The sequence below is a fragment of the Pelmatolapia mariae genome, linkage group LG10_11 (genome assembly GCF_036321145.2).
Source record: "Pelmatolapia mariae isolate MD_Pm_ZW linkage group LG10_11, Pm_UMD_F_2, whole genome shotgun sequence".
Classification (NCBI taxonomy): domain Eukaryota; kingdom Metazoa; phylum Chordata; class Actinopteri; order Cichliformes; family Cichlidae; genus Pelmatolapia; species Pelmatolapia mariae.
Window position 1 is genome coordinate 27,882,755 of NC_086236.1, and position 25,616 is coordinate 27,908,370.

Genomic DNA, 25,616 nt, shown 5'->3' on the forward strand with positions numbered 1-25,616 from the left:
CAGGGTCGTTACATCACTCTGCGAGGACACGCCTTTTTGGGTGGTGACACAATCGAGGAAAAGCGCTCGGAGGGGGAGGGGTGTCCCGTCGGCAGGCACACAGACAGCAGGCAGCAGCTGCAGCGACAGGACCCCGCGCTGTTATTCTGCACTGAAAACATTCACATTACGATTTTAGCTCCGAAAAACACACACACGCACACGCAGGTTTAGAAACACTCACACGCACGACCTCTTTCTAAAATGGTAGACCGCGAGCAACTGGTGCAGAAAGCCAGGCTGGCCGAGCAGGCAGAGAGGTATGATGATATGGCAGCTTGCATGAAATCGGTAAGTAGGCTTCCTCTGTGATGACCTTTCTTTTCTCTTTGTCATTTTCTGTCATAAGTAACCTCAACAAGCTCTTTCTGTGTGTGCGTATGTGTGTGTGTGAGAGAGATAAATGTTTCAATGCTGTACAGACCTAACGGTGGGGCAGGGGACTGTGCCTGTGTGTCACAGCACATTTGGGCTTAAGTGGACAAGCCGAGGACAATTGGTGTATGAAACTCTTGATAAAAGATCGCATTTGTGAGGAATGCACGTCCGTGAGTATGATAGGGACAGGCTGTAAAAAGATTTGGGCTACATCATTTTGAAGAGTACCGTAAGGCCCTGGAAGCCTGTGTTCACCGTTCACACAGCAGATATATCAGTGAAATCGATCACATACATCGAAGCTCAGTGAAAATCAGTGATTTACAGTAAATCGGGGGGAGGGGGTATCGGATGGGTGCTGTAGTGGATTGTGGTCGTCTGAAATGCGGACTGTCTGATCTTGGGGCGGTGCCTTTTGCCAGGCTCATTCGTAACCGGCCGGGCTGCCCGGTTGTAACAAGAACCGAGAGAGAAATGAGTCGCAGAATGGCGATAAGAAGCCACTGAGTCATCATCTGTCTGAATCAATCATGGCTTCACAGTCAAAGGGATCCCGATCGACAGATGCGCATATCGTCTGGGACCAGAGGACGAGCTGGGTTGGTACCAATGATGATGAGAGTGACATCGCAGGCTGCTCGTGTTCCGGTTTAAACCAAATAAAGAGCCCTCGACTTAGTGTGAAATACCCTACCCCCTCCTTCTCGGGCACCGTCTCTTCTGCACATTTGGCGCAGTGAGAAGGGGGCAATGTTGGCTGAAGGTTGCTCGCAAATCGATTTGCGCAGAAGGGGCGCACAGAAGTGTATCCACCTTTCAGACGTGGGTGTCGGTGGACGGACTGCTTTCCAGAATCATCCATTCGGTAGATGTCATATTGCAGCAAATGCACACTCGCGTGAGCGTGATGGAAGCGCCAGTGTTCAATCGATGTTTCTGTAGCAACCGCATCCCTGCGTCCTCGACCTCTTACAGCAGGTTCCCCACACAGAGGCGTGCCGCAGCATCTGCCAGGATGCAGCACAGGTCCAACCGTAGTGCACCATTTCACTGGCAGTGCATCTCACAGAGAAATAGAAGTCAGTGAATGCTGGGTTGACCTGAGCTCCTTTATTTAAAATAATGGCCATAATATCCTCATGGAGATTATGGCTAGTGTCTTTTTTTGCTCTTAAGGTAAGAGATAAAGAGTTTTCTCATGTCATATTTCTACATGATCATAGTCATATCTGTTATGGCCGTTTTCAGTTAACAGAGCTGCTTTCTATTCATGGTCGTCATCTCCAAGACTCAACTAGTAAGCTGTCAGAGTATTTTAAAGGCCATGCTGCATGCTGCTCTCCAGGACCGGCCTGTAGTGGCAGTGCCAGAGAGGGGGGCTCCACCCCTTCCCATTTGTGCCGAGTCAGAGAGTGAGAGAATAAGCTGCCCCTCACCCAGCCTGTCTCTCTGCAGCACTGGGCAGTGGGGTGTGTCTGCTGCCTCGCCCATCGTTTGAGGGGAATCCCTTGCCACTGCAGGCATGGCAACCACCCCGGTGGCAACGGAACCAAATAACCAGAAGGATGGAGCACGACGTGACGTGCGTCCCCGGGAGGATTTGTCAGGCTTTAAGCTAAGGAGCTGGGCCCTACCAGAATGAATGGTATGGTTTATGGGCTGCTGTTGGGAGTTTTCACCACTGTCTTCAAATTGGATTACAGAACAGCATATCCCAGCTTCAGTTCTGCTTTCTACAACATGAATAAGTTATTACTTCAATAAATCTAACTGTTGATTTTTAAGAAATTAACCATATCCAGAGAAGTTTATTTCATTAATTGAACGCTGGAGCACAGAGTTGTAGTGTGACTTACGTCCAACTAAAACATCTCCACAAAAAGTAACTATGAGGTCTCCCTAATTTGACAAAAATATGATAATCACAGATAATACAATAAATCTGTGTTAGCAATTTGACATATTTTAGGATCTCAGAAATCCTCCTACCAAAAATGATGGAGCTAGATGTTGTCTCTGAAACTATTTTCTTAAATTTTTTAACATAAGTGCTACCCTGATCCAGAACTACCACACCATTTGGATGCGGCCCGTCAGATTCACATAGCCGAGACAAAAAAAATCTTTAAAACAACACAAATTACAGTTCTTGAGTCATGTTGAAGTACTCATCGATAACCATATGCTACAAACACACGACACAGTACCCGGTGTTACTCTGCAATGGGCGCCTGTGCTTTGTAATAGTGACAAAACCCCTGTTCCACTGAAGTACAGAAGTTTGTCACTGTGCCACACAGTGACTCACACAAAGAACAATATGCAGAGCTGATAAAACTATTACATCATAACACCAATAACATTACTGACATTTAGCCAGTGGTGGCTAATCAGAAATATTAATTATTAATTGATTAATAGATTACTTAATAGAGATTACACAACTAATGCTACATTTGAGGTAATTTTCTTAACCTGTTTTCATACACGGGAAATATTCATCTCTTTGATCACTTAAGCTGATGTTAATTCACACTTCCACTCAAGTCTGTATGTTTTTGCGGAGCGAGAATTCTGTAATTAGTCAGTCCAATACAGCTTCAATCAACAGACATGGCATATTAAAATTTCTAAGTTGACCACTGTCAGTCCGGAGCATACCACATCAGCATGGTGGAGGTAATTTTATGGCATGGGCACAAAGCCAGTCGCTGGTGTTGATCAATGATGGTGATAGGGGCAGCAGATTGTTTTTCAGTGGTAGAGCATCTCAGGGGAGGAAAATCTGTAGTTTCTGTCTTAAAGCATTCACTGACTACAAAAGATTATTAAAGTATTAAAAATAGCTCATTTTAAGTAATCTGCACAATTAATTTGAAAACCTGCAAAAATGGAGGAACCGTGTATAAAAATGGCCGTAGTTCATGTTAATGGAAGCAACTGTACTCATAAGACATGCACATCTATTAATGTGGCTGCACGAAGCCCTGTGTTGCTTTCTAAGTGATCAGTAAATGTTAATCGGTTTGATTGTCGTCATAACTTTTAAATAGGAAAGCGTCCGCGGCGATCAGACGGACATGAAAGAGATTCAGACTCCTTGAGATTAATGAAAACAGGGGCCATGTCTGAAAGGGGCGTCAATCGCTCTCTCCCTTGCTCTGTTTCTTCTGCTTTCTGTTCTTTTTAATTCAGAGAGCCAGCTTCTGTCATGTTCACTAAATGTGGGCGGTGACCATCCTGTTTGGCCCAAAAGTTTTGTAGCTTCAATCAGCTCAGGCGTCATGGTTGCTCAAGTTTATGGACGTATTTGGCTTTTTTTTTTCTTCATTTTATTTGCAGATTTGCAATGTTGATCCGAAAGACCTTGCCATCTTTTGTTTGAGTTAAATAGCAACAGCGGCTAAGAGGCCGGTTTACTGTGTATGAATATATATATGTTTATGCAGTATGTGTTTCATAATCCTGAGAAGGCAGGCAGCTAGAGCTGCTGCACTTTAACACACGCATTTAACCAAGTCACCATAGGTAGTTGTACATTGTGTTGACTTGACCCCATTAGTTTGAATAAGCCTCCTCCCTCCACTCCCCCCCAACATAACACACCCTGTTGGAGAGCTTACTTCTTTGTCTTAGGAAGTGCATGGCACAGAGAGCCAAGGCTTCCATCACACTTAATAAACTGAGCCCATTATTCCCCATTCAGTGCATTAGCAAAAGTATTGTGCTGCAGCTGCTCCATACACTGCGCCTCAGTTTAATATGTAATGGCTATAAAAGCTTTTGCTGTTCGATAAACAAATCATGGTTAATAACAGCGGGTGCAAGCCAGAGCTCTTCAAAGAGGTTAGGCTGCAAAGCTGTCAAGACTTGTGGTTTATTATTTTTTTCCCCTCAGAAACAATCGCCTGCTAAATTACAGATGTTTTCTATTCAGCATTTTCTGTACCTGCAGCAGTTGTAAGTAATCCTGAAGAACCAAAGATCGTGTGGGGGAAAAAATACATTCTGTTTTGCAGGTGGTGAGCACTTTCACTTTAGGATGAGTGCAGAAATACAGCGTGATACACAGTATGTAAAACTGACAGGCTGTTATTACGGAACTACCAATATACTGTAAATGAAAGGAGCCTGGTCCATACAGGCAGTGACGGTTCCTCCTCCTGTATTTCTTCAGAGATAATAGAGAGAACAAAATATAAAAAAAAAGACTAATTGGTTAACGTGACTATTACCGCATTTCAGTATCATTTATAACTTTACAATAACAATAGCAATGACTTTCAATTTAATTTCAATTATATACCACCAAATCGCAACAACATTCACCTCAAGGCACTTAAAATTGTAAGGTAAAGACTATACAAAATAGAGAGAAAATCCTAACAATTAGGCAACCCCTTATGAACAAGCCCTTGGCAACTGTGGGAAGGAAAAACTCCCTTTTAACAGGAAGAAACCTCCAGCCGAGAGGGACAGACATCTGCCATGACAGGTTGGGGTGAGGTGAGGCAGAGACCAGAGTCATGTATAATAGAGTAGCTATTTAATTATAAAATTATGTAGCATTTTTTTTATTATTTAACTGCTTTTTCTGACTGCATTTCCTTTTTCCCCATTTTCTGTTAAATGACCAGCAGTAAGTTACTAATGGTAGCAACAGTTATGTTGTTGCAGCAGCCCTGATGGACTGTTAAAGAAATGGAAAGAACAGATTTGGACCAAGGGGCTTGGCAGGGAAACTGATGGAGAGCGCTGCTTTTCTGGTATACCTTCAGGCCTCGATCTGTGGCTCCATCACAGCTGTCAAAAATTATATTCCCAAAGTCTGATCTACTTACAGAGGTCAAAAGTATATATATATTTTTAAGTTTTTTTCCGCCTAGTTTTGCCTCTTAATTACAGTCAGTATTTGCAGTAACATAATTATCATTATTATGTACTTGGGTACTTATTACAAAGAGTCTGACTTGTCAAAACAGTGGTAACAAACCATGATATTACAACTTCCATCTTCATAGAAGGTGTTTTCCCTTAAATACACAGAGGTATCTGTCCCCCTGGACGTTTTAAAAGGCCAGTCCCTTCGAGACAAAAAGTGAATTATGTTCTGGATGCTGCCTTCTAGTGACACTTTAAATTCTTCTCCAAAACCCTTAGTGGTTGCTTTTAATCACTGCTTAATTTTTTACATTGAATCTAAGTAGAGAGAGGTAACATGGCACCACTGGTGTATGCTGTATGTCACTACATCCATCCATCCTGGGTTTATAAGCCCACAAAATGTTTGTAACTCACCATTTCCTGTTTATCCTCATTTTGTAGTTTTTGCTTCAGGTCTTTGGCATAGAAAGTGTCATGTTCTTATTCTTTTTCTTTCGAGGGTAAGAACGTACTCCGAAACCTAAGTCCAATCATGAACGTACCCACAGTCATCTCGGGACACTCACGGATGGCCTGAAATGAGTTTTGACTCACTGTTGAGTCACAAAGGCACTATGCAAAACGCCCACTGGACCCACCTACATACACTATAATCAGGCTTATTTTACAGCATCTCAGAGCTGTTCTCACATTAGCACCAATGTGTGCAGTTCAACAGCTTCTTATTATCTTGATGTCGACTTTTCCCCACAGACGTGTGACAAATGGAGAGCAGGGACATAAAATGCTAGAGCATCGTAAGGCCTCTCGCTGACACGCCTACCCCAGACCTGTAGTATAATTATTATTTTTTTCTTCTAAGACCCATTATTGCTCCAAGAGCTTTCCAGAGTTGTAAAATTGCCTCCTTTTGGTCCGATAAGCCTCCATACACATTAACCAGTTACACAAACCAGACTTCTAGGATCACATTTCATCACCCAGTGCTTAAAGAGACATGCCACCACGAGGGCAGCACTGTGTGTTTTCCTTCAAAGTTCCTGTTCACCTGAAGGTGTTTATAGTCATCATGTCGGCGTGTTTTTGCTGTTAAACTGTAGAATGAATCTTGTATGGCGACAGAGTCAGTGTCAGTCAGCAACACAGTTACCAGGCCTATATTTATAAAACTGACCAGGAAAGAGTTCTGCCTGTGTGTGTTTGTGTGTTCTGAATTTATGGAATCTAGATGTGTAACCTGTCTAGGTTACAAATTATGATCATCATCATAGTGATGGCAAATGTCATATTTTTAGAAGAATTACTGAAGTTGTGTCTTTACTGCTTCAACAACCTGATACGGGTTATTTGTTGGGGATTTAATGGCCCCGAAAGGGATGAAGACTTTGGAAAGACGACAGGCCAGCCCTATTAGCACCAATAATTCTGTCAAAGAGGAATATTATTCTCTAGTAATTCCACACCACGATCATGCGTCTTTTGTAGCTCGAATGTCACCTTTGAACACCTGAGACAACTGGCAGTTTCATCCCGTAGATACATTTTATTATTATATTTATTTAATAAGCAATTACTCTGTAATAATGGGCACGTGTATGTGTGCTAGTACCCAATTAAGCCAATGTTTTCCTTCACTTTTGGTTATGCTGTGTGTTGCCCGTTCTGTGATTATAACAAAGAAACCCTAAATTACATTAATTAGTGTTTGGCATCCCTCCATCCTAGTCCCTAGCCTACATATTTCTTATTCCCATCTTTCTTATTCCTTTTGCATGATCGATTCTTTTTGTGTGATATAGCTGGATACAAACATTAGCCATAATTATGGAAAAAAAATATCATATGCAAGTAACATAGTAACAAAGAGCTACTTGACACTCCCACCACCACCACTTCTTAGCACCAGGCTCTTTGTGGCTAAATTGGCTAACCCTATTCACTCTGCCAATGCCGTCAGGTGGTCCATGGCGCCTTTGTGTTTGCCTGCTTGAAAGAGGGTCAGAAGGGGGGGGTTGTCACATCAGGTTAGGGGAGTTATGAGGGAGACCAAATGAGCAAAGGAAAACACAGAAGTAAGGCATGGGGTAACAGGGAAAATGGAAATCTGTGGGAAACCTTAGATTGCAAGCCATTAAAATGGAAATGGAAGGTTCGAGCTTCAAGTTCGAACCCAGATTCTACTTGGGCCCAACACCCTCACGGCCCCACAGCTCTCTCTGTGATATTAACAGCCACACGGAGAGCTGTCAAAGAGGAAGTTATCGATTGTTCTGCCTGGCCTTTGTTTGCATTAACACACAGTTGTTTGGGACTTTGACTGCCTTGTGTAAGGACGAGTCACGGGAGAGCAGGCGCGATTGATGAGCTTTATGGGTAGACAGAGCTCCATTGTCATCCCCACACCCCAGCTTCCGTCAGGGCTTTCTGATCACTGTGCAGCCTCCTGAAACAAAGGCAGCCATGTTTGTACAGATGGATTGGGTAGGCCTTATTTTTCTGACTTCTCTGCTGCTCCAGCACTGACCCACTCTTGCTGGTTGCATTCACTGTTGGTCAGATACTTGTATATGCTAATTGTAAATTAATGGGATGAGGAAGAGTGTTGAGGGTGTGTTAAGGAAGGACTGATGGGCAGAAGGCTGGGAAAGCTTTCTCCTGTTCTTATAAGTGGGATCATTATGTACTCTCTGTCCTTTTATTGTTTCCCTGTCTTCATTCTTTCACAGTACAGAGGTCTCATTTATGACAATTGTAATGTTTGTCCTGTGTAGAAACACTCCTTAGTGAACAAGATTACACCTGTAAAGCTCTGCTAGTGGAACGATTGCATACTGATGTTTAGCTTTGCCATAAAAACGTAAAGCTTGATGCTATGATGGCACAATTAAACAGGATGAGAGATTATTAAAATAGCATGAAATGCCAATGGAACGCAAAGTTATTGTTATTCTGAGCAAGGCTGAGTTACGTCACTTCAGTTCAGACTTTTTTATATATTTATCTGCCCTGCTGACTGAAATTGATATTTAAAGTGCTCTGCACATTGTTTTGTTTGTTTGTAACTGTTTTATCTGATCTAATGGGAGAAAGGAAGGTTTATGGGGCTGTCCAGAATCCTTTGGTCAGCGTTAATGTGTTCAGTAAACCAGTCGCTGTCCTCTGACCCTTTATGAAACAATTACTTAATGTTTTGTTTTAACCGTTTTTACTCATCCCTAACATGCTGTAGCTTTCACTACATCATCAACCATGGCAGCATCCTCACCATGAGCAGCTCATGGCCAGTTTCTCTAACAGAGATATAATTTATAAATGAAAAACAAAGGCGCTCATAAATGAAGCAGATTTTGTGGTCACCATGGAAACTGGAGATTGGATCACAGATTGCTCCTTCACCCTCCCTTCCCTCCCTTTTAAAATTCAACCCAGAGTTATGGCTACTTCATGGATTAACAAGGTAGAGAATTTACAGTGAAATTGGGAGTAAACGTAAAGGCGGAAACAGTTCACCGAGGCTTGGAGGTTCTGTTGTGCATATGACAGAGGTGTTAGCTCATAGTGACTGTGATGAACCACAAAGGTCAAAGGGTTAAGCTTTCCACTCTTTCAGTGCTGCTGAGCAAGACCCCATCATGTGTACTCTGACAAACACACTTACGCAGTCTCTGAAGAACGCATTTTACTATGCAGTTGACACATACTAATTTCTTAACACTGTGGCAACAGTGTGTCACCTTACATTCACACACCGACCAAGTCAGGCTGTAGACGAGATATTTTCTGTTCTTGTGTGCCTTCCACAGACAATCCTAATCCCCAGAGGATGAATCCCATGAAATTACTTTGACAGCTGGGAAGTTTGTCTTTTATTATGAGGCTGACCACTTGTATTTCTAATAAAATATTGGAAATTATTCACAACAAATGAAGATAATGCCTATGTTTGCATGTACTGCCTTAAAAGTTGGTACAGAAAAGACACTAATAGTACAAAGAAATTTCTCTACAACTATGAGTGTTAAAATGCACAAAATCTGTCTGAGGTTTCCCTATTTGTATGCATGTAAGTCCCATCAGTTGTATGGTAACCGGTGTGGTGTTCAGTAAAGGCATTGTGAAGGCCTGCTCACTGTGATTGGTCACTGCCCCGCTGCTTTGTTATGCTCACGAAACTGTTCTGTGCTGAAAAAGAAAGTAACAACAGGCTTTATATTTAGGAAAGGTCTGTAAAGATGCCTCAGCTGCACAGTCTCTGTGGGATATAAAGGATTAAATCCTCCAGCCAGACACAGGCCTGTCAAAACCAAACAAAACCAGCTTTCAGAGCTGCTGATAGCCAATGAGCAGTTACCTCACAGGGTGATGTCACATGCTGGAGGCGTGGCTTCATTTGCTAATGCAGCGGCTGTAGTATTGGGGTGTAGTTGGTGGGCATCTTGTGACTGTTTTAGTTTGACAAGTGAACAAATAATCAAGTTTTTACTGTTAAAATTATATTAGCTGTTGAGTCATCTTCATATACTTGAAAAAAATCCATCAACTCATTTTCCTTCTTGCTTTTCCAGGTCACAGAGCTGAATGAAGCACTATCCAACGAGGAGCGGAACCTCCTCTCTGTGGCCTATAAGAATGTGGTTGGGGCAAGGCGTTCATCCTGGCGCGTCATCTCCAGCATTGAGCAGAAGACATCAGCTGACGGCAATGAGAAGAAGATTGAGATGGTGCGGGCCTACCGGGAAAAGATCGAGAAGGAGCTGGAGTCCGTCTGCCAGGATGTGCTCAACCTCCTCGACAACTACCTGATCAAGAACTGCAACGAGACGCAGCACGAGAGCAAAGTGTTCTACCTGAAGATGAAGGGCGACTACTACCGCTACTTGGCTGAGGTTGCAACGGGGGAGAAGAGAGCCTCGGTGGTGGAGTCCTCTGAGAAGTCCTACAGCGAGGCCCACGAGATCAGCAAGGAGCACATGCAGCCAACCCACCCCATCCGCCTGGGCCTGGCTCTTAACTACTCTGTCTTCTACTATGAGATCCAGAACGCGCCAGAGCAGGCGTGCCACCTGGCCAAGACCGCTTTCGATGACGCCATTGCCGAGCTGGATACCCTCAACGAGGACTCCTACAAAGACTCCACTCTCATCATGCAGCTGCTACGAGACAACTTGACGCTCTGGACGAGCGACCAGCAGGACGACGAGGGAGGAGAGGGCAACAACTAAGGAGTCCAGAACCCCATTCTGCCAAAACAACACAAACACACGCGCTCACAAATGATGACAAAAATAATAATAATAATAGTTAAAATGTTCTTAGAAATGTAAAACAAAAAAAAGAGGGAGGGTGGGTTGGGGAGGGGGGGCGGTGGAACCTCGGCGGCCTATTGAAGCCGATGGTTGCTGACGCGGCTGCAGTTCTTTATTTTTCCACAGATTTAAAGTGAAAAAAAAGTAGGCAGATGAAGGAATTTTAGTTTCAGAAATAACCTACAGTTAAAGAAAAAAAAAACAATAAAAGACAGAACCCCCCTCCTTGATAGCCTCTGCAGCATTTGCCAAAATAACACTTGTAGATGCAAGAGGTATGCCATTGATCACAGTGTGACCATTGGGTAATGATACCTTCACACTGGCAGAGACTGGTCTCATTGTGCAAATGAAGCTGAGCTGTCTTGCTATATTCGGCGAGGGAGGAGCATACAGAAAATTCAGTTTCGATGCTTGAGCAGCGGGAAAAATGAAGTAACCTTGAATGTCACAAACTTTCTTGGTGAAAGAAGGGGAGGGAGAGAAAGAGAGAGAGCAAGCAGGTGGGTTGGGAGATGAAGACGAGCTTTTTTGGGGGTGTCGAACTTCATCGCGTAAAAACGTACTAACATCTTTAGTTGCACTGCGCAGGCCCATGGTCGTTGAGTGAAAAGCAGGTTGTCTCTGTTATTGATAACAAACAACAACAAAAAAAATTTCTGTTTGCTTGTGTCAGGTATGTGTCCTGCTCAGTCACACGGTCATACTGTAACTAAAACTACAGATTCATAAAGTAAACTTAGTGCAGCTTGTCCCTCTCATGTGCTGATGTGCTTTATTAAATAAATTAACTGTTTTTGGACACCCAATTCTTATTGTCAGTATTGTCGTTACTACTTCTATCGGCTCCTTTTGTTTGTCAGGAAACTATTTGATCGAGATAGTGAAAAATACCATCAATTTTCACCTTTAGGTAATGCTGTCTTCGACACAATTGGCAGGGTCTGATCTGAAACGTCACCTGGAACCACAGACCCGATTAGTGAACCGAGCATGATCTGTGGACAGAGAGCACATGCACTGTTAAAGTGGAAGCTGTAAAAGCAGACATGAGGTTTGTGGATTTACTTTGTCTTCAGTTTCTTCTTGGTCGAGAAAATGCACTTGCCTATTATACTGTTTCTTCAGTGTAAGATGATAACTGCTCCAATAGTCTCCATAACACAATCTTGTGCATGCTAGTGATGTATTTATACAGTAGCTTCAATTTATTAACTTATACTGTAGATGTTATGCATTCATATGAACATGGAATTACTAAGACCTTAATCGGATTATTTTCTATTTATTTCTTTTTATTGCGATTGTTAGTTAGACCTTATTTTAATCTGTGTTTTCTTTACTCCATTTGCTGAAGTACGCTATACCAAAACAGTGATTGTTAACAATAAATTGACCTGTTACGGACATCACTATGGTTGATATGCAATTCTTGGCAAGGGGGACTAAAAGCAGAAGGCAAATTAGCTTATGATGTTTAGCCACTGACCAGCACAACACAGGCCGATGGATTCATGTTTCAGTGAGGAGACACCGCATATTTGGAAGCTTAACAAAATTAGTTCATAGAGAATGTTTCTTTGAGCCAAAATTTAATTCAGTTTCATTTAAATAGCGCCAAATCACGATAACTGTTGCGTCAAAACCCTACAAAAACACAGAGAAAACCCCAACAAGCGACAGTGGGAAGGAAAAACTCCCTTTTAACAGGAAGAAACCTCCATCAGAACCAGGCTCAGAGACAGGCAGCCATCTGCCGCGACTGGTTGGGATCTTAAGGGGAAGGAGACAGGATAAAAGACACACTGTGGAAGAGAGCCAGAAATTAATAATAACTAGCAGAGCGGACACCTAGCAAACGCCTACCAGCTCCAGCTGAATAACTGTTGTTAAATTGGCCATTTTAACTTGGGACTCTATGCTGATTGACTCACTCCTAGAGCCAGCCTCAAGTGGCTGCAGTTTTGGCCACTCTAGCGTTACCTTCATTTTCCATTCAGCAACCCTGAATTACACAAGCAGAAGAAGAATGACAGATGAATTTATAGGGCCTGTCTCTAGAGGTGTCTTTTTTCATTGGTTTTTTGGTTTTCTTCCTATACAGCCAAGTGTTGACAGCACCCATGGTCCTCAGTGCACAGCACTTTCCTGCTACATTATCATTGCTTTTAATTGAAAGCAGTTCAGCTTTTGGAGCACCACTATCCTAGCCAATGTAGCTGTCGTTAGAATGTCAACACTTAAATACGGTGAAGTTGAAAACTTAGAACAAGATGCTGTTTGCATCTTGTTAAGAATATCTCTGAAAATTTCTGAGGATGCCTATAATATTAATGACTGACTCTTCAAACTTCAGCATCTTTACAAAATTACATAATTCTTTAGCCCACACATATTTGAGAATACAGCTCCAAGAATGTATTTGATGTACTGGTACTGATCCTGGTTTCCTGGTATGAAACACAACACAGCCTAGCAGAAGTCTTTTCCCCTGAGTTGATTTTATACAGACGTTGGTGTGTCTGCAATGAGATACCTCAATTATAGACTGGGTTCTCAAATTTACTTGTTTTGGAGTTTAGGCTTTTTGTGATATAGTCCATGTTGCTCAGTGCTTGTCTAGGTACACTACAGATATCTACAGCGAGGACACTGGGATGTCATTTGGACTGGATATGTGTGGTCAAATGGTTGAAAAGAGAGGGAAGGTGATCTGGACTGAAGGGGTGGAGTTGTGAGAAGGGAGAATAGCAGATGTGCAGGAGAGCCAGAGGTACTTGGCTATCCCACAGGCCACTGAGAATCATGATAAAGATGCACGAAGGTCAGTCACAGCCAGATACTTCCAGAAGGTAATACGGGTGCTGAGAGGCTAGCTGAACAGTAGGAAAAAGATGCAAGCCATTAAAACACAGGCCCTAATAGTCATCAGTTACCCAGCTGGAAAAATAATCCGGCCACAGGAGGACATGGATGCCACTGATTTCAAGACACAAAACCTCCTCACAATGCACAGAGGTCCAAAGTCCAGCACCCTGAGGCTCTATGAGCAATGGAAAAAGAAAAGGTGAGGGTTAGTTTTAGAACCAAAATCCAGGATGACAATGGAGCATTCAGAACACATCAGGAAGATAGCCCCGCGAGATGAGCTGCTTCAAGAATGCCTCGGGCAGGTGAAGATAGACAGTGATGAAAAAAGGGAACCAACATACACAATTAAGCTTCTGCTTAGGAGGTGCCATCAACACATAGAGGAAGAGAAGATATCAAGATATGCTACCAGTGGCTAAAAAGCCCGCTTAAAGGACAAAGCAGAGGCTCTGATCATGGCAGCACAAGAACAGGCCCTTCAAGCTGTGACAGCATACAATGAGAAATACTACGAAGTGGCTGGGATAGTTTACAAAAACATCCATATGGACTAGACGTCCCCAAGTCCCGATGGGAGATCTTCTGTTAGAGGTCCAGACAGACAAGCTGCTGTCCCAACCAACAAGAGATAGTGGTGGTTGATATTTCCCACATCCATAAACATAAACTACTCTATACTCTTTTTTTATACTGCCGACTCTTTATTCAGTTTATTCACTTACAGTTACTTATTCACTTATTCAGTCACTTTAATTTTAAAACTGTGTATATACTGTATATTCTGTGTATTTATCATCTCATTCTTATTGCCTGTTTATGCCCTGTCCTTATCTTTAACGTCATACTGCTCTGTTGTATCTTAATTGCCCCTTGGGGATAAATAAAGTCTCTCTGATTCTGATTCTGATAAGAGCAGAAGACCACAGACATTGGTACACATAATGCCAATGTCAGTATAAGTTTCTAATTATTCACAAAACACTGAGTGAACAAGAAAACTGCTCATTTATGCAACATTGTTGTGTCCAGGATTTTTTTTCCCTGCAGGTAAGTTGGCTGGAACATCACATTCTTTCTCTCTGTCTTCTGTCTCTGCAAAAGACTCTAATCATTAATCCAACGATGTCTGTGCGGGAAGCAGTGCTAATCAAGAATGGCAATTTGTCAAATTAACATCTTCAGTCAGGTAGGGAGAGGTAATTATTGGAAACAGCTGGTGAGTGCTAATTTGTCAGAAGGCAATCAACACTGGCAAAATCCTACACTGTTGCTATGGAGAAGAAAAAGCACCACACCTGTTCATCAGTGCACTAATCTGAGGGGCACACACCTGATGACAAGATCATTCATTTAGTAGAGCATCATTAACAAAGTCTGTTTTTTTTTTTCTGTTGCTGAAATGCACATTAGATTTAGAGCATGAAACGACTACTGCTGGGTTATAATGCAGAGTGAGTTTTATTGTACTCTTCATCCCAATTAAATGATTTATAGACCTGTCTTGTCATGATCTACACAAAGGAGCAATGAACTGGTTTCTTTTTCAAGATTATGTCAGAGATTTTCTCAGACATTGGAGGACCCAAAATTTTACTAGTCTAGATGCTTATTTTTTAGTCTACAAAGACAAAGCTGTTACACTAATACCACTGATCTACGCTATTTAAAAGATGAAAAGTTGTTGGACATGAATATTTATGATTTATGCTGTTAATGCTAGCCTACAGTAAATCTAATATTCATGTTGTGAGTAATTTATTGCTGCCAATCCCTACAGTGATCCATGGGTGCTACTCTTGATTGTATCTTATCAGTGCTGGACATGGGTCCATATGCCTATTATAATAACATATCAGTGTGTACGCCTTAATAATGAACTCACTGTATTAGGCCACATCTGTGATGATGATAACTGACTGAGTTATCGTCATCAGCCTTTTTAGTGTAGGTTGTATGAAGTTGATGTCTTATAGTTTTGGTAAGCTACAGTAAAGATTCTGCCAGTGACCTATTGGTGCTTGTCTTTTTTTTCTCGTCCAGTTTAAAAGAAATATTCTACCCACTGTATGATATCCAGCTGTATTACTACTAAAATAATATTCACACACTAACAATATTAAAATAGTAAACTCATGTGCTTAGCATTTACATTTTAGCATAGTTAGCAGCACTTCTAACAGTAACAAGTAGAGGCTTTTTTTGTTATAAAGGCTGGCTGTAACCAGGGCTTAAAATGTACCGGAATGGACCACTAACCACATCATGTCAATGTTTTCATGCAGTCATGGTGACAATGTAGGATCAATGACTGATCACATGATTATCTAGCAACCACTGGAAAAATGAATATTCTTTAACCAGATGTGTGTGGTTCCTGGAGGCTGATGGCTACAAATGGCTACAGACACTACAGACAACAGCAACAGTGATGCTTGGTAACCACCTCTAACTACTAGTGCTTTCTCCAACTGGTTGGCAAAACCTCCTTGTGATTGCTTTGGTTGCAATCATATTTATATGGTCATAGTCTGAATAGAAGTGATGGACTTAATTACGAACACCATCCAGCTACATTTTTATTTTTATTTAGAAGGCAAACTTTTTCCATTTCTAGCTTGCGTTGCAGTTTTTCAGGTTTTATTACAGCTGGACTAGTAATTGGAGAGTATTTGCAGGAACCATGAAAAGCTACAGTCAGGCATGGAAATCTACAACTAAAGCAATTACTAGGGACACTAGGAAGTTTTTTGGTTCAGCACCTTCTTCACCTTTTTAACCAATTTCACCCAGCAAAATAACATTCAAGAACCACAGCTGGGGATACAAGTTTTTCCCAGTGGTTGTATCAGATCCAATATAGCAGACAGCACTCAAGCAATGTGCGCAAGATAAACCTCAATAGTCATGCATTTTACTGCAGAATCAGTTCATTTTGACTGTGTCGCAGTCTGACAGTCAGACTTCTAGTAACTGCCTGAACATACTTCCTTAGTAAAAAGAAAATGGCATCCCAAACCTAAATGCTTCCCCTTTTCCTTCTCATTCCTGTGATGTGTTCATGCTACACATCTAAATAAAGTTGAGTTTCAGAAGAGAGGTGAGCATAAATGTAACATTATCTTAAGTTATGTTTTTGTGAAACAGCCTGCAATCAAAGTATACTATACTTGTGTTGTATTCAAAAGTTGCATGAAAATATAGTACGAGGCAGTTTAATGCCCTATGCTGAACTGGTACAGAGCAGGCTGTGATACTTGTGGCCAGTTAGATCAAAAGTAGCAGACAATAATTTTTTGTTTAAGTCGATGAAGCTGCTTAGATTCAATTCTACACTTTATGCTGACTTTATGCTATTGTCTACAGGGATTGCTAGATGTCACTGGGTGAAAATGGTCACAAATAGGGTGCTGCACCTCAAACATGGTCATTTCACCTCATCTCAGTTTTATTTATATAGCCCCAAATCACAAGAACAATTACTTCAAGACACTTTATAATAGACCCTATAATACTACAAAGAAAAACCCAACAATCAGATGACCCCATATAAGCAAGTACTTGGCTACAGTGGAAAAGTAAAACTCCCTTCCAACAGGAAGAAACCTAGAACTAGAACCAGGCTCAGGGGGGAAGAGCCATCTGCTGTGACCGGGTTGGAGGTGAGGGGAAGGAGACAGGACAAATAAGGTGAAATTAATTATCGGAGCGGAAGGTTTACAGAGAGCTAGCATCTGCATTTAACAGAAACTATGTTAGTATTCAGAAATACAGTTCTGGTAATATTTGTTGCACAGATTCTCCACTGAATATGTTTACAGTATGTGTGTCATACACATTATATAATAACATCTCTGTCCCCTCTTCAGCCTGTCAGTCCAGTCAGCGGCCCTGAAGCTAACAGCTCTTCATATCCTCGCATAGGGCACTATCCTGGTTGAAAAACTGGATAGCTCCTGGATTGATGGGGATTGGCATGAATAATTTCAGCCTTTTTTAAAATGGAAGGAAATGGTGAATCAGGGAAGAGGAAAAGTTGCAATACTGAGTGGGTTGGAGAGCAGTGCCTCATCTCAAGTCAGTGTTGGGTTTCATGAATGAAGAACATTGTGTAGCAGATACAAAGACATATGTTGCTGCATACAAAGAGGATATATGCAAATATATAGAAAACATAAATAGAAATAGTTTACAAGATTAAGACAGCTGATGAGCAGGTGTCCATAGCATAGGAAAAAGAAACATCAGTTCATGTCTGATGTCAAATCTGTGTAACTATACAGCACGCTGGAGGCTCAGTGCATAGCGCAGCGTTCTATAAATAGATCTCCCCTGCAGCTTTGGAGTTAAGAGTAGGGTTAGTATGTGCATTAGTGAGCTTGCATACAACATGGATGACTGGAAGGTGACAGGGAGGAAGAAAAAGAAGTGATGAAAACCGCTAGATACTCCGTACGTCACTAGTTGTAGTGCTGCAGCTTTCTATTCACTCTGCATTGACTCACAGTTAAGTGGAAAGAGATGAGCATTAACACAACTGCATTTAAGACTGGAAAAGTGTTCGTTGATGGGCTGCTTCCACTACCAAACTCCTGACTGTGTCCGTTTTCCTGTTTAGATAATGTCCCAGTCTTCACCCTTAAGATGTAGTGTGATTTAAATCTTCTCTATCACATATTTGGACATTTTTCTCACTGGTTTTGTTGAAGGTGTCTCACCCCAAATCACATCATATATGGCAATGTCACGTGAAAGGAGATATAAGAACAATGGATGCAAATCAGAGACCCTCAAAATTGTGATGAAATGTGATGTATCAGTAAATTAAATTCTATATAAATTGTAAATATTTAAATTGAAGTATTTAAGCTGCAAACTAACCTTAAAGTCAATTCAGTACACTATTAATTGATGTAATATAATTAATATTTGTGGGGTTTTGCACAGCTGTTCAAAAACTATTCTGGGACCAGATATAAACTGCTTGTCTGTCAGTGTTTAAGAAGTGAATAAGCGTTTCAGGAGGTTTCTGATCATAATCTTCTTGCTGTGAAGTGGCTGTACTAATCTGTTTGTAGCAGTCAAAGAAAATCTATTTTTCAAAGTTAACTATGGCATGATCACAATCACCAAATACTATGATTTAAACACTATAAATATATTCAGGTCCATATTAATATTTACAGTTTATTCATTCATTTATTTTTTTATTAAAGCTAGCTAAAAGTCTGCAGTTCAATCACATCTTGATTGATTTAAAACCCCACAGTGGTGGCGTACAGGGGCAAAAATACAACTGTGCCAACGTCCAAATACTTACGGGCTATGGGATACGTTCTGGTTTCCATTTCTGTTGGCCAAGTTTTACTTATATGTAAGTAATTCGCCTATGAAGCTAAATAAAATGTATCTAGGGTCCCGTCTACTTCACATTACCAGTGTTTTCAATGGTCTCTGGTCAGCACGTTACATGAATTTCTTCCTGTATGGATGCAGCTTTATGCCCGTATTCTTCTTGTCTGTGTCTCAGATACTAAGTTAGCAGCACATGATCAGGTTTTTGAGGATGTAATGAGTTTGATTGGTTTGATCTGTACAGTTTAAAAAAAAGGTACATTTTGGCCCTAACTGAAAGTTTGACCTCATGATAGTGCCAGATGATAAGACATCCAAAACAACAACAACACAACCAGTCCTTCTTGAAACAATTTGCATATTAGCACTTTCACAGCCACCGCTATAGATTCATAAATTATACTGACTGCCTTTTTGACTTCAGCGGGCTCGGTAAATTTTCATTTCACTGTAGGATACAAGCCTGGTGCAATGGTTATAAATGACCTTGTTCAGTCAACAGAACAAAGCAAATCTCCATCAATTATATATCCATTTGGCAATGAATAATTCATTAGAGACGTTTTGTATGATGGAATTACGCAATTTGGGAATTATAACACATTTCAGTGCAGATGCACAGCTGAAAAGATGGCTACGTTTCTGTGTACATATAACACTTAGGTCACAGCAACATCACTTTTACTCTGACTCCATACATATGGGCATATGGGTGCTATCTGCTGAAGTTCACTTTACTGTGATTCATTAAAAAAAAGAAAAGAATTTTATATACCATCACAGTCTGCAGATTATGATTAATATACTAAGTCCTTATCACTTTAAATCTTTCAGTGACTGACCTAATGGGGGTACTCTACAAAAAAAGCTGAAGTAATGTTTTATTCATCCAAAATATGTTACAATTTTAATGAAACCTGGTCCACTGTGTTACTGTGTGGAGGGATCAGACGGTCACATGGGGGCGCTGTTGTTAAATATCAAATTGTTACAGTCATTTGTAGGGCAGCTGTGGCTACAATGTAGCTTGCCATCACCAGTGTGTGAATGGGTGAATGACTGAATGCAGTGTAAAGCGCTTTGGGGTCCTTAGGGACTAAGTAAAGCGCTATACAAATACAGGCCATTTACCATTTACTTTGTGAAGAGCTGCTTGCATTCCTGGGGACTGGTGACCACAGGATGAACAGTTTGGCATCAGGTATCACAACAGCAACAAAAACTCAATCAAACACAAATGAACAGCAGAGACTCTATATGTTGGATGTTCTTTATTTCCTGTTTGCATGGCTTAAATCAGTCTGTTTCAGTCCACACAACAGCAAGATCACAAACAGTCCTTTTTCTTTACTCAGAGCTTTGGTGTTGTATGTGGATTAGTATGTGCATTATTGGAGGCAGAATCCCAGGACAGTTCCTGGGATTCTGCCTCCAATAATTGTCACATTTGCTGCTATTACATTCTGTTTTGATGTTTGAAGAGGCAGCATAAAGCACAGTGTGTGTGTGTGTGTGTATGTGTGTGTGTGTGTGTGTGTGTGTGTGTGTGTGTGTGTGTGTGTGTGTGTGTGTGTGTGTGTGTGTGTGTGTGTGTGTCTGTCAGTCAGGAAGAAAAAGAAACAAGAAGCTGGGAGCTGGGCTAAGCTGCGTATTCAGATGAAGAGTGTAATTACAGCAGAAAGAGCACGCACATGGCACTGGTGCAGATGTGTTTACACAGTGTGCTCTGCTGGGGTAGGCTCATTACCAGAGATGGAGTTGAGAGGGAAGAGCTAGGGCAATCCTTCGCTCTCCTCTGCTTGGCATGTGAACAAGCTCGATTTATGAAGAGCGGTAAGCTGATTCCTTTCCTCACTACAAGCGGAATATCCCCCGTCCTTTTCCTCCTCCTCCCACACTCACATCTATTTGAATGTGTGTATGTGGAGGAGGACAGGTTGGAAGGAAATGGTGCCCATTTTCTTCCTACTTCTTCACCACACCGCCTTTGCTTTCGACATTGACGGGTATTGTGGTTTCTGAGTGCTCGATGGCCGGTTTGATCAAAGGAGCCTCCACGGTCAGCACGCCTTCAGGAGAAAGGGCAGAGGTCACCTTCTCAACATCAGCTGAAGGGGGGAGGCTGCGAGGGAGGAATACGACACAATTAGGTCAGAAATCAGAAGAAAAGAAAACAATAAAACCTTGCTTCTCAGTGAAAAAAGGATATCAGTGCTACAATTTAGTGAAAAACTAACAGGACCAAAGCGTTTAGTAAAGCGAGTAAAGTTCAGTAGCAGCTTAGTGTGTGTTACTCTATGGCCCCTGGATGGCAGCAGAGCCCTATGAAGCTAAAGCCTACGTCAAGAAGGGATGAACCACTTGAAGGCTGCTGCTACTTTTCAGAGCATGAAATTTAGCTATCAGCAGCCCGCCAGCCAGAACAGATCAGCCCATGAACTAAAGAGACTCACAGTATCAGAGTCACGATTTTAGAAAAATTAATCACACTTATGAATAAATCAAATTCAATTTAGAGGACGAACACCAAAGGCAATACCAGTCAGCCACAATAAAATTTGTACTTCTAAAACCTAAAGTCTTCAAGTGAGTAGTTGACATACTGCATGGGCCACATCTTCCTTAAATTAGTTTGATTAATGGCAGAAAGTGATCAAGAGTACATCAAGATTCCTTTCTATTCTTTCTCAAGTAAAGACAAACTCACGTGTACTTCCTGGTGAAACTTCTGGACACAAAACCATGCTCATCTTTCCTCTCCTCGTGCTTACCTGTGGACACAGACAATATACTTTAAGCTAGACTGAAAGATACATTTGCTATAAGGAGCAGTGCAAAGATATGAACAGCCAGCTGTGCAAGAAGACATCTTGTTTACCGTAGTAAAATAAACCTGTTGGGCGGAACAGTGCATACAGACTTCATTCCACTAATCTAAGCCTTAATTTATGCACTCTACTTTAGCACCTAATGAAAATGATAAATTGACAATTGTTTGGGGTTGTATAAAGTATTTCTTACCTCATCTTATTATGTGAAGGTTACCTATATTGCTCACCTCATGAACAGGATCTGCTGCATCACCTTATTACACCTTATTCACAAGAGCTGCATCACCTTTTTTGGAATTTTCTGGGAGCCGTTACTCTGAGTGCTGGTTTGCCTTAATGACTGACTGGTACAAAACACCTGTTTTCACTATGGTGCACAGTTACTTTTATAGAGTCCAGCCATAATCTGATTTGGACTTTGTGCTTTATCAAAATATTTATTTATGTGATCCACTAGTGGATATCCAGAGATTGCTCTTATGCTTAGCACAAAGACTACAGGCATCTTCCATCACCTCTGAAAGTTAATAATAAGCATTCTGTTTCTATTTTTCAAACTTGGCTGTGAAAGCTAAACCTGGAGATGAATGGTTGTTGAGTTTTTTTCTGAGTTGGTTTAGTTTATTTCCTGTCTGCAGGCCTTCAAAGGTGCACACCTTTGTTGTTCTTTACTAGCATGAATGGAGGAGGTCTAAGGCAGATGAAAGTGAGAGTAACAGGTAGAGGGGTCCAAGGAAGAGACGTCTGTGTGTGAGGTGAAGGTGTAGTTGGAAAGGCTCAAGTTTCAGAAGAAATTATGGGCCGCTGTTATCGGTCATACTATATATATCGTATATATCATTCATGGCTTTTCACTTAAAGAGGTTGGACAAAGAGTACAACCGGTTTAAACAGAAACACTGTAATGTTACTGTGCAGTAATATCTTCAGCGATATACTTCATGTAATTGTTTCCTCAATCCCATTACATGTATTCTTTATAGAACTGCCGTTCTCTGGTGGAAGAGGGACAATTGTCACGCAGCCTTATGGCAAACAATGCCATAAGGCTCTGTGAAATCAGGGCAGCAGTGATTGCAGATCAGGAACCTCAACAACGTGGGCCTGAACACCGTTAAGCATGTCTTGAAAAGCAACCATATGGCCATGAAGCAGCTCTACAGAGTTCCATTTCAAAGGAACTCGGAGGTTGTGAAGGAGGCCAGATGCTGTAATGCCTTGTCATATCATGCAGTTAGAGTCAACTGGAGTCACTTTTCATTGTAATTTTGCTTTTACTTAGAGAAGAATGTAGCTTGAAGCTGAGGGAGCACATCATGTCTTCATTTATGCTGATGAAGTCGGCTCCTGTAAAGTCAGGAGTTGTGGAAGGAACCTCACTGGATACAGGGCCACTTTCACAGGACAGAGGGGTGCCAACATACCCACGTGTGCTGCCATCTCCAATGATGGTGTCCTATGCTATATCCCCACCATTCACCCATCCAACACCGAACGACTCATGACATTCAATACACTTCATGAGAGGCTGATCCAGCCTGAGGAGAGAGGGCTGTTGAGGACTGTCATGCCCCTCTTCGCCATTATCTGGGATAATGTGGCGTTCCACCAATGAGTGGTTTACAATACACCCACATATAATGATGCAGTTCCTCCTAGCATGTGCCCCATTTTTTAATCCCTTAGAGGAGTTTATTATCACCATCCCTATGAGCAGATACCCTTTCTGAATGCAATGACTGCTGCAGCCCAAGAAATAGGTGAGAAGGAATGTCAAGATTGGATACGGCATGAAAGAAGATTTTTTCCTCGGTGTATTGTAAGAGAGAATTTTGAGTCTGATGTGGATGAAGCCTTGTGGCCAACTCGTCAAGACAGAAGGGACTGAGTATCAATAGTGGCTGTTTCTTATACTGTAATAGATTTTATTTTGGTTTACTGTATTCATTTTGAATATATGTATTTTCTGTAACATGTACAGTATTTCAGTTTTCAGCCAGTTTGCATCAAAGCATTTTTGATTCTGGATCCCACTAAGCGCTGCATTTTGTATTTTGTTGTCCATTGTGTAATGATTGATTAGAAAAGCTCATATACTTGTTTGCAAATTGTGTTGTTTTGAAGGTAAAATTAGCTTTTGGAGGCATAAACAAAATGTGTCACTTTGACCATCAGTGCCTCTGTTAGGCTTGTTTGAGTTGTCTGCTGCATGACAGCAATCAAGAAAAGCTGTAAAGCACTAAGGATATACATACATGTATTCATAGATTTCTAAAATGTTTCATAAATGATTTTTTCAGAGAGTTTTAATTTACATATATGTTAGGTTAACTCTAAAACTCATGCAGTTCAGTGCTACTGAACCACACCTCACCAGACTTAATCAGCCTCTTGTATCTCAGATGCCCTGCTATGAAGTTGAAATGCTGCCCTTCATTCTGCCTCTGAATACAGTAATATGTTTGTTGTGACAACGAACCGATAAAGGTTGCGGTCCAGAGAGAGCTGTCCCCTTTTCAACTGGACCGAATTGATTGTGTAACACACACTTTTTCAACAGCTAAACGAAGGGTCATTAGTTTTGACCGACAGCTGCGGAGAGGTCGCACTTTGGTGTGTTTACAAAATTCTTCATTACACTGTTGTGTTTAAAATATCATCCTGGGTCACTGGTGATACATGGGGTGGAACATGGGGTGGCAAATTCCACTTGGATTGAATTTCGTGCTTTGTTTATCTTGGTGTTTCTGATGAGCTCCAGTCTCTGAGCCAAGAGATGTTGGGTACAGTCAGGGACTGAACACTGGACCTGGACAAGATCCAGCAGTCCTTTTAAAGTAGTGGACATACTGGGTGAGCTGCAGCTAAATCCCCAGCTCTGAGAATGGGATCCTTTGTGAAATAGCAGGCAGGGAGGCTGAGATTCACTCAGAGAAAAGCGAGCACAGGGCTTCAGAGAACTAAGCTGCTATCTGATCAGTTCCACACTTTCTTCAGGTCTGCTTTGCTCCTGCCCGTCCTGGATGGACAGTGAGGCTGTTTTAACATTGTTTTCATGCCTGAGCTTCTTTAAAAGTCAACTCCCACATTTTGAACTGTGTCTTGTTTTGCGTCCAGTGGGCTTAGAGTCAAAACCCCCTGACCCTCCCAAGTCCCTGAACACATTACTCTATTGTCTCAATATGTTATGTAACTATGTAACCACCTCATGCTTTGTTCAGTTCTATCAGTTTTTGTTTTACAGAAGAAAAAGAGGCACTTAAGAACACTAAAGTGAGACAGTGTGCATACCAACCAGTACAGCTGTCTTCTAAGGATAAAGAGATGTAGGTGTAAGATAAAGTGTGTCACTCAAGGAACATCTGACAGGAAAATGACACCTTATGACCTATGACCTTTCAATCATACAATAAGGAGAGTGACAGAAATCAAATAAGTGCTCACCCGAGATTTCCACCACGCCATCTTTTGTCTTCACCATCAACTCCTCAGGTGAGAAGTGGTTCACATCCAGCGATACCTTCCAGCTGTCTTGGGTCTGCTTGATCTCGGAAATGCCGCTGCTCAGCTGGCGGGACAGGGCCCGAGCCTGAGCCTGCTGAGCCATCATGTGCGTTGGATACATCAAGGGAGCATGCGGTGTCATTAGTTCTGGGGCCAGGATGGATGGCCTCAGGTACCCCGGCCAGTGGGTGCTGGGGAATGCAGCGATGTCCTCGGGCAGGGCGGGCATACCGAAGGTCTGGTCAAAGATACGGCTGCTCTGGTGCCAGTCACGAAATGGGTCCCAGCTCGGAGTGCGGAGCAAGCTGAAAGGAATACGTCTCTCAGCCATGATGATCTGGGAATTTCTTCTAAGCTTCAGAGGAGTGTTGCTGTGTGCAGATCAAGAACCCCTTGGCCTCTCTGGAAGTGTTTTCTTAATGTGCTGTCTGCCTCTCAGCTGAGAGCTTTT

The 25,616-nt window shown here is 41.7% G+C and overlaps 2 protein-coding genes across 2 annotated transcripts; one reads left to right on the forward strand and one right to left on the reverse strand.

Moving 5' to 3' along the window:
* Nucleotides 1-66: 66 nt before the first annotated feature.
* Nucleotides 67-10,652, forward strand: ywhag1 (3-monooxygenase/tryptophan 5-monooxygenase activation protein, gamma polypeptide 1). The gene is made up of 2 exons (XM_063485958.1): nt 67-330; nt 9,867-10,652. Exons 1-2 carry the CDS (start codon nt 244-246, stop codon nt 10,521-10,523), a joined length of 744 nt encoding a protein of 247 aa, XP_063342028.1. The 5' UTR covers nt 67-243; the 3' UTR covers nt 10,524-10,652.
* A 9,434-nt stretch (nt 10,653-20,086) lies between these two features.
* On the reverse strand, nt 20,087-25,616 carry hspb1 (heat shock protein, alpha-crystallin-related, 1). Its single transcript, XM_063486150.1, has 3 exons — nt 25,106-25,616; nt 21,538-21,601; nt 20,087-20,952 (listed from the first exon to the last, which is right to left on the reverse strand). The coding sequence occupies exons 1-3, from the start codon at nt 25,494-25,496 to the stop codon at nt 20,796-20,798; spliced, it is 612 nt and encodes a 203-aa protein (XP_063342220.1). The 5' UTR covers nt 25,497-25,616; the 3' UTR covers nt 20,087-20,795.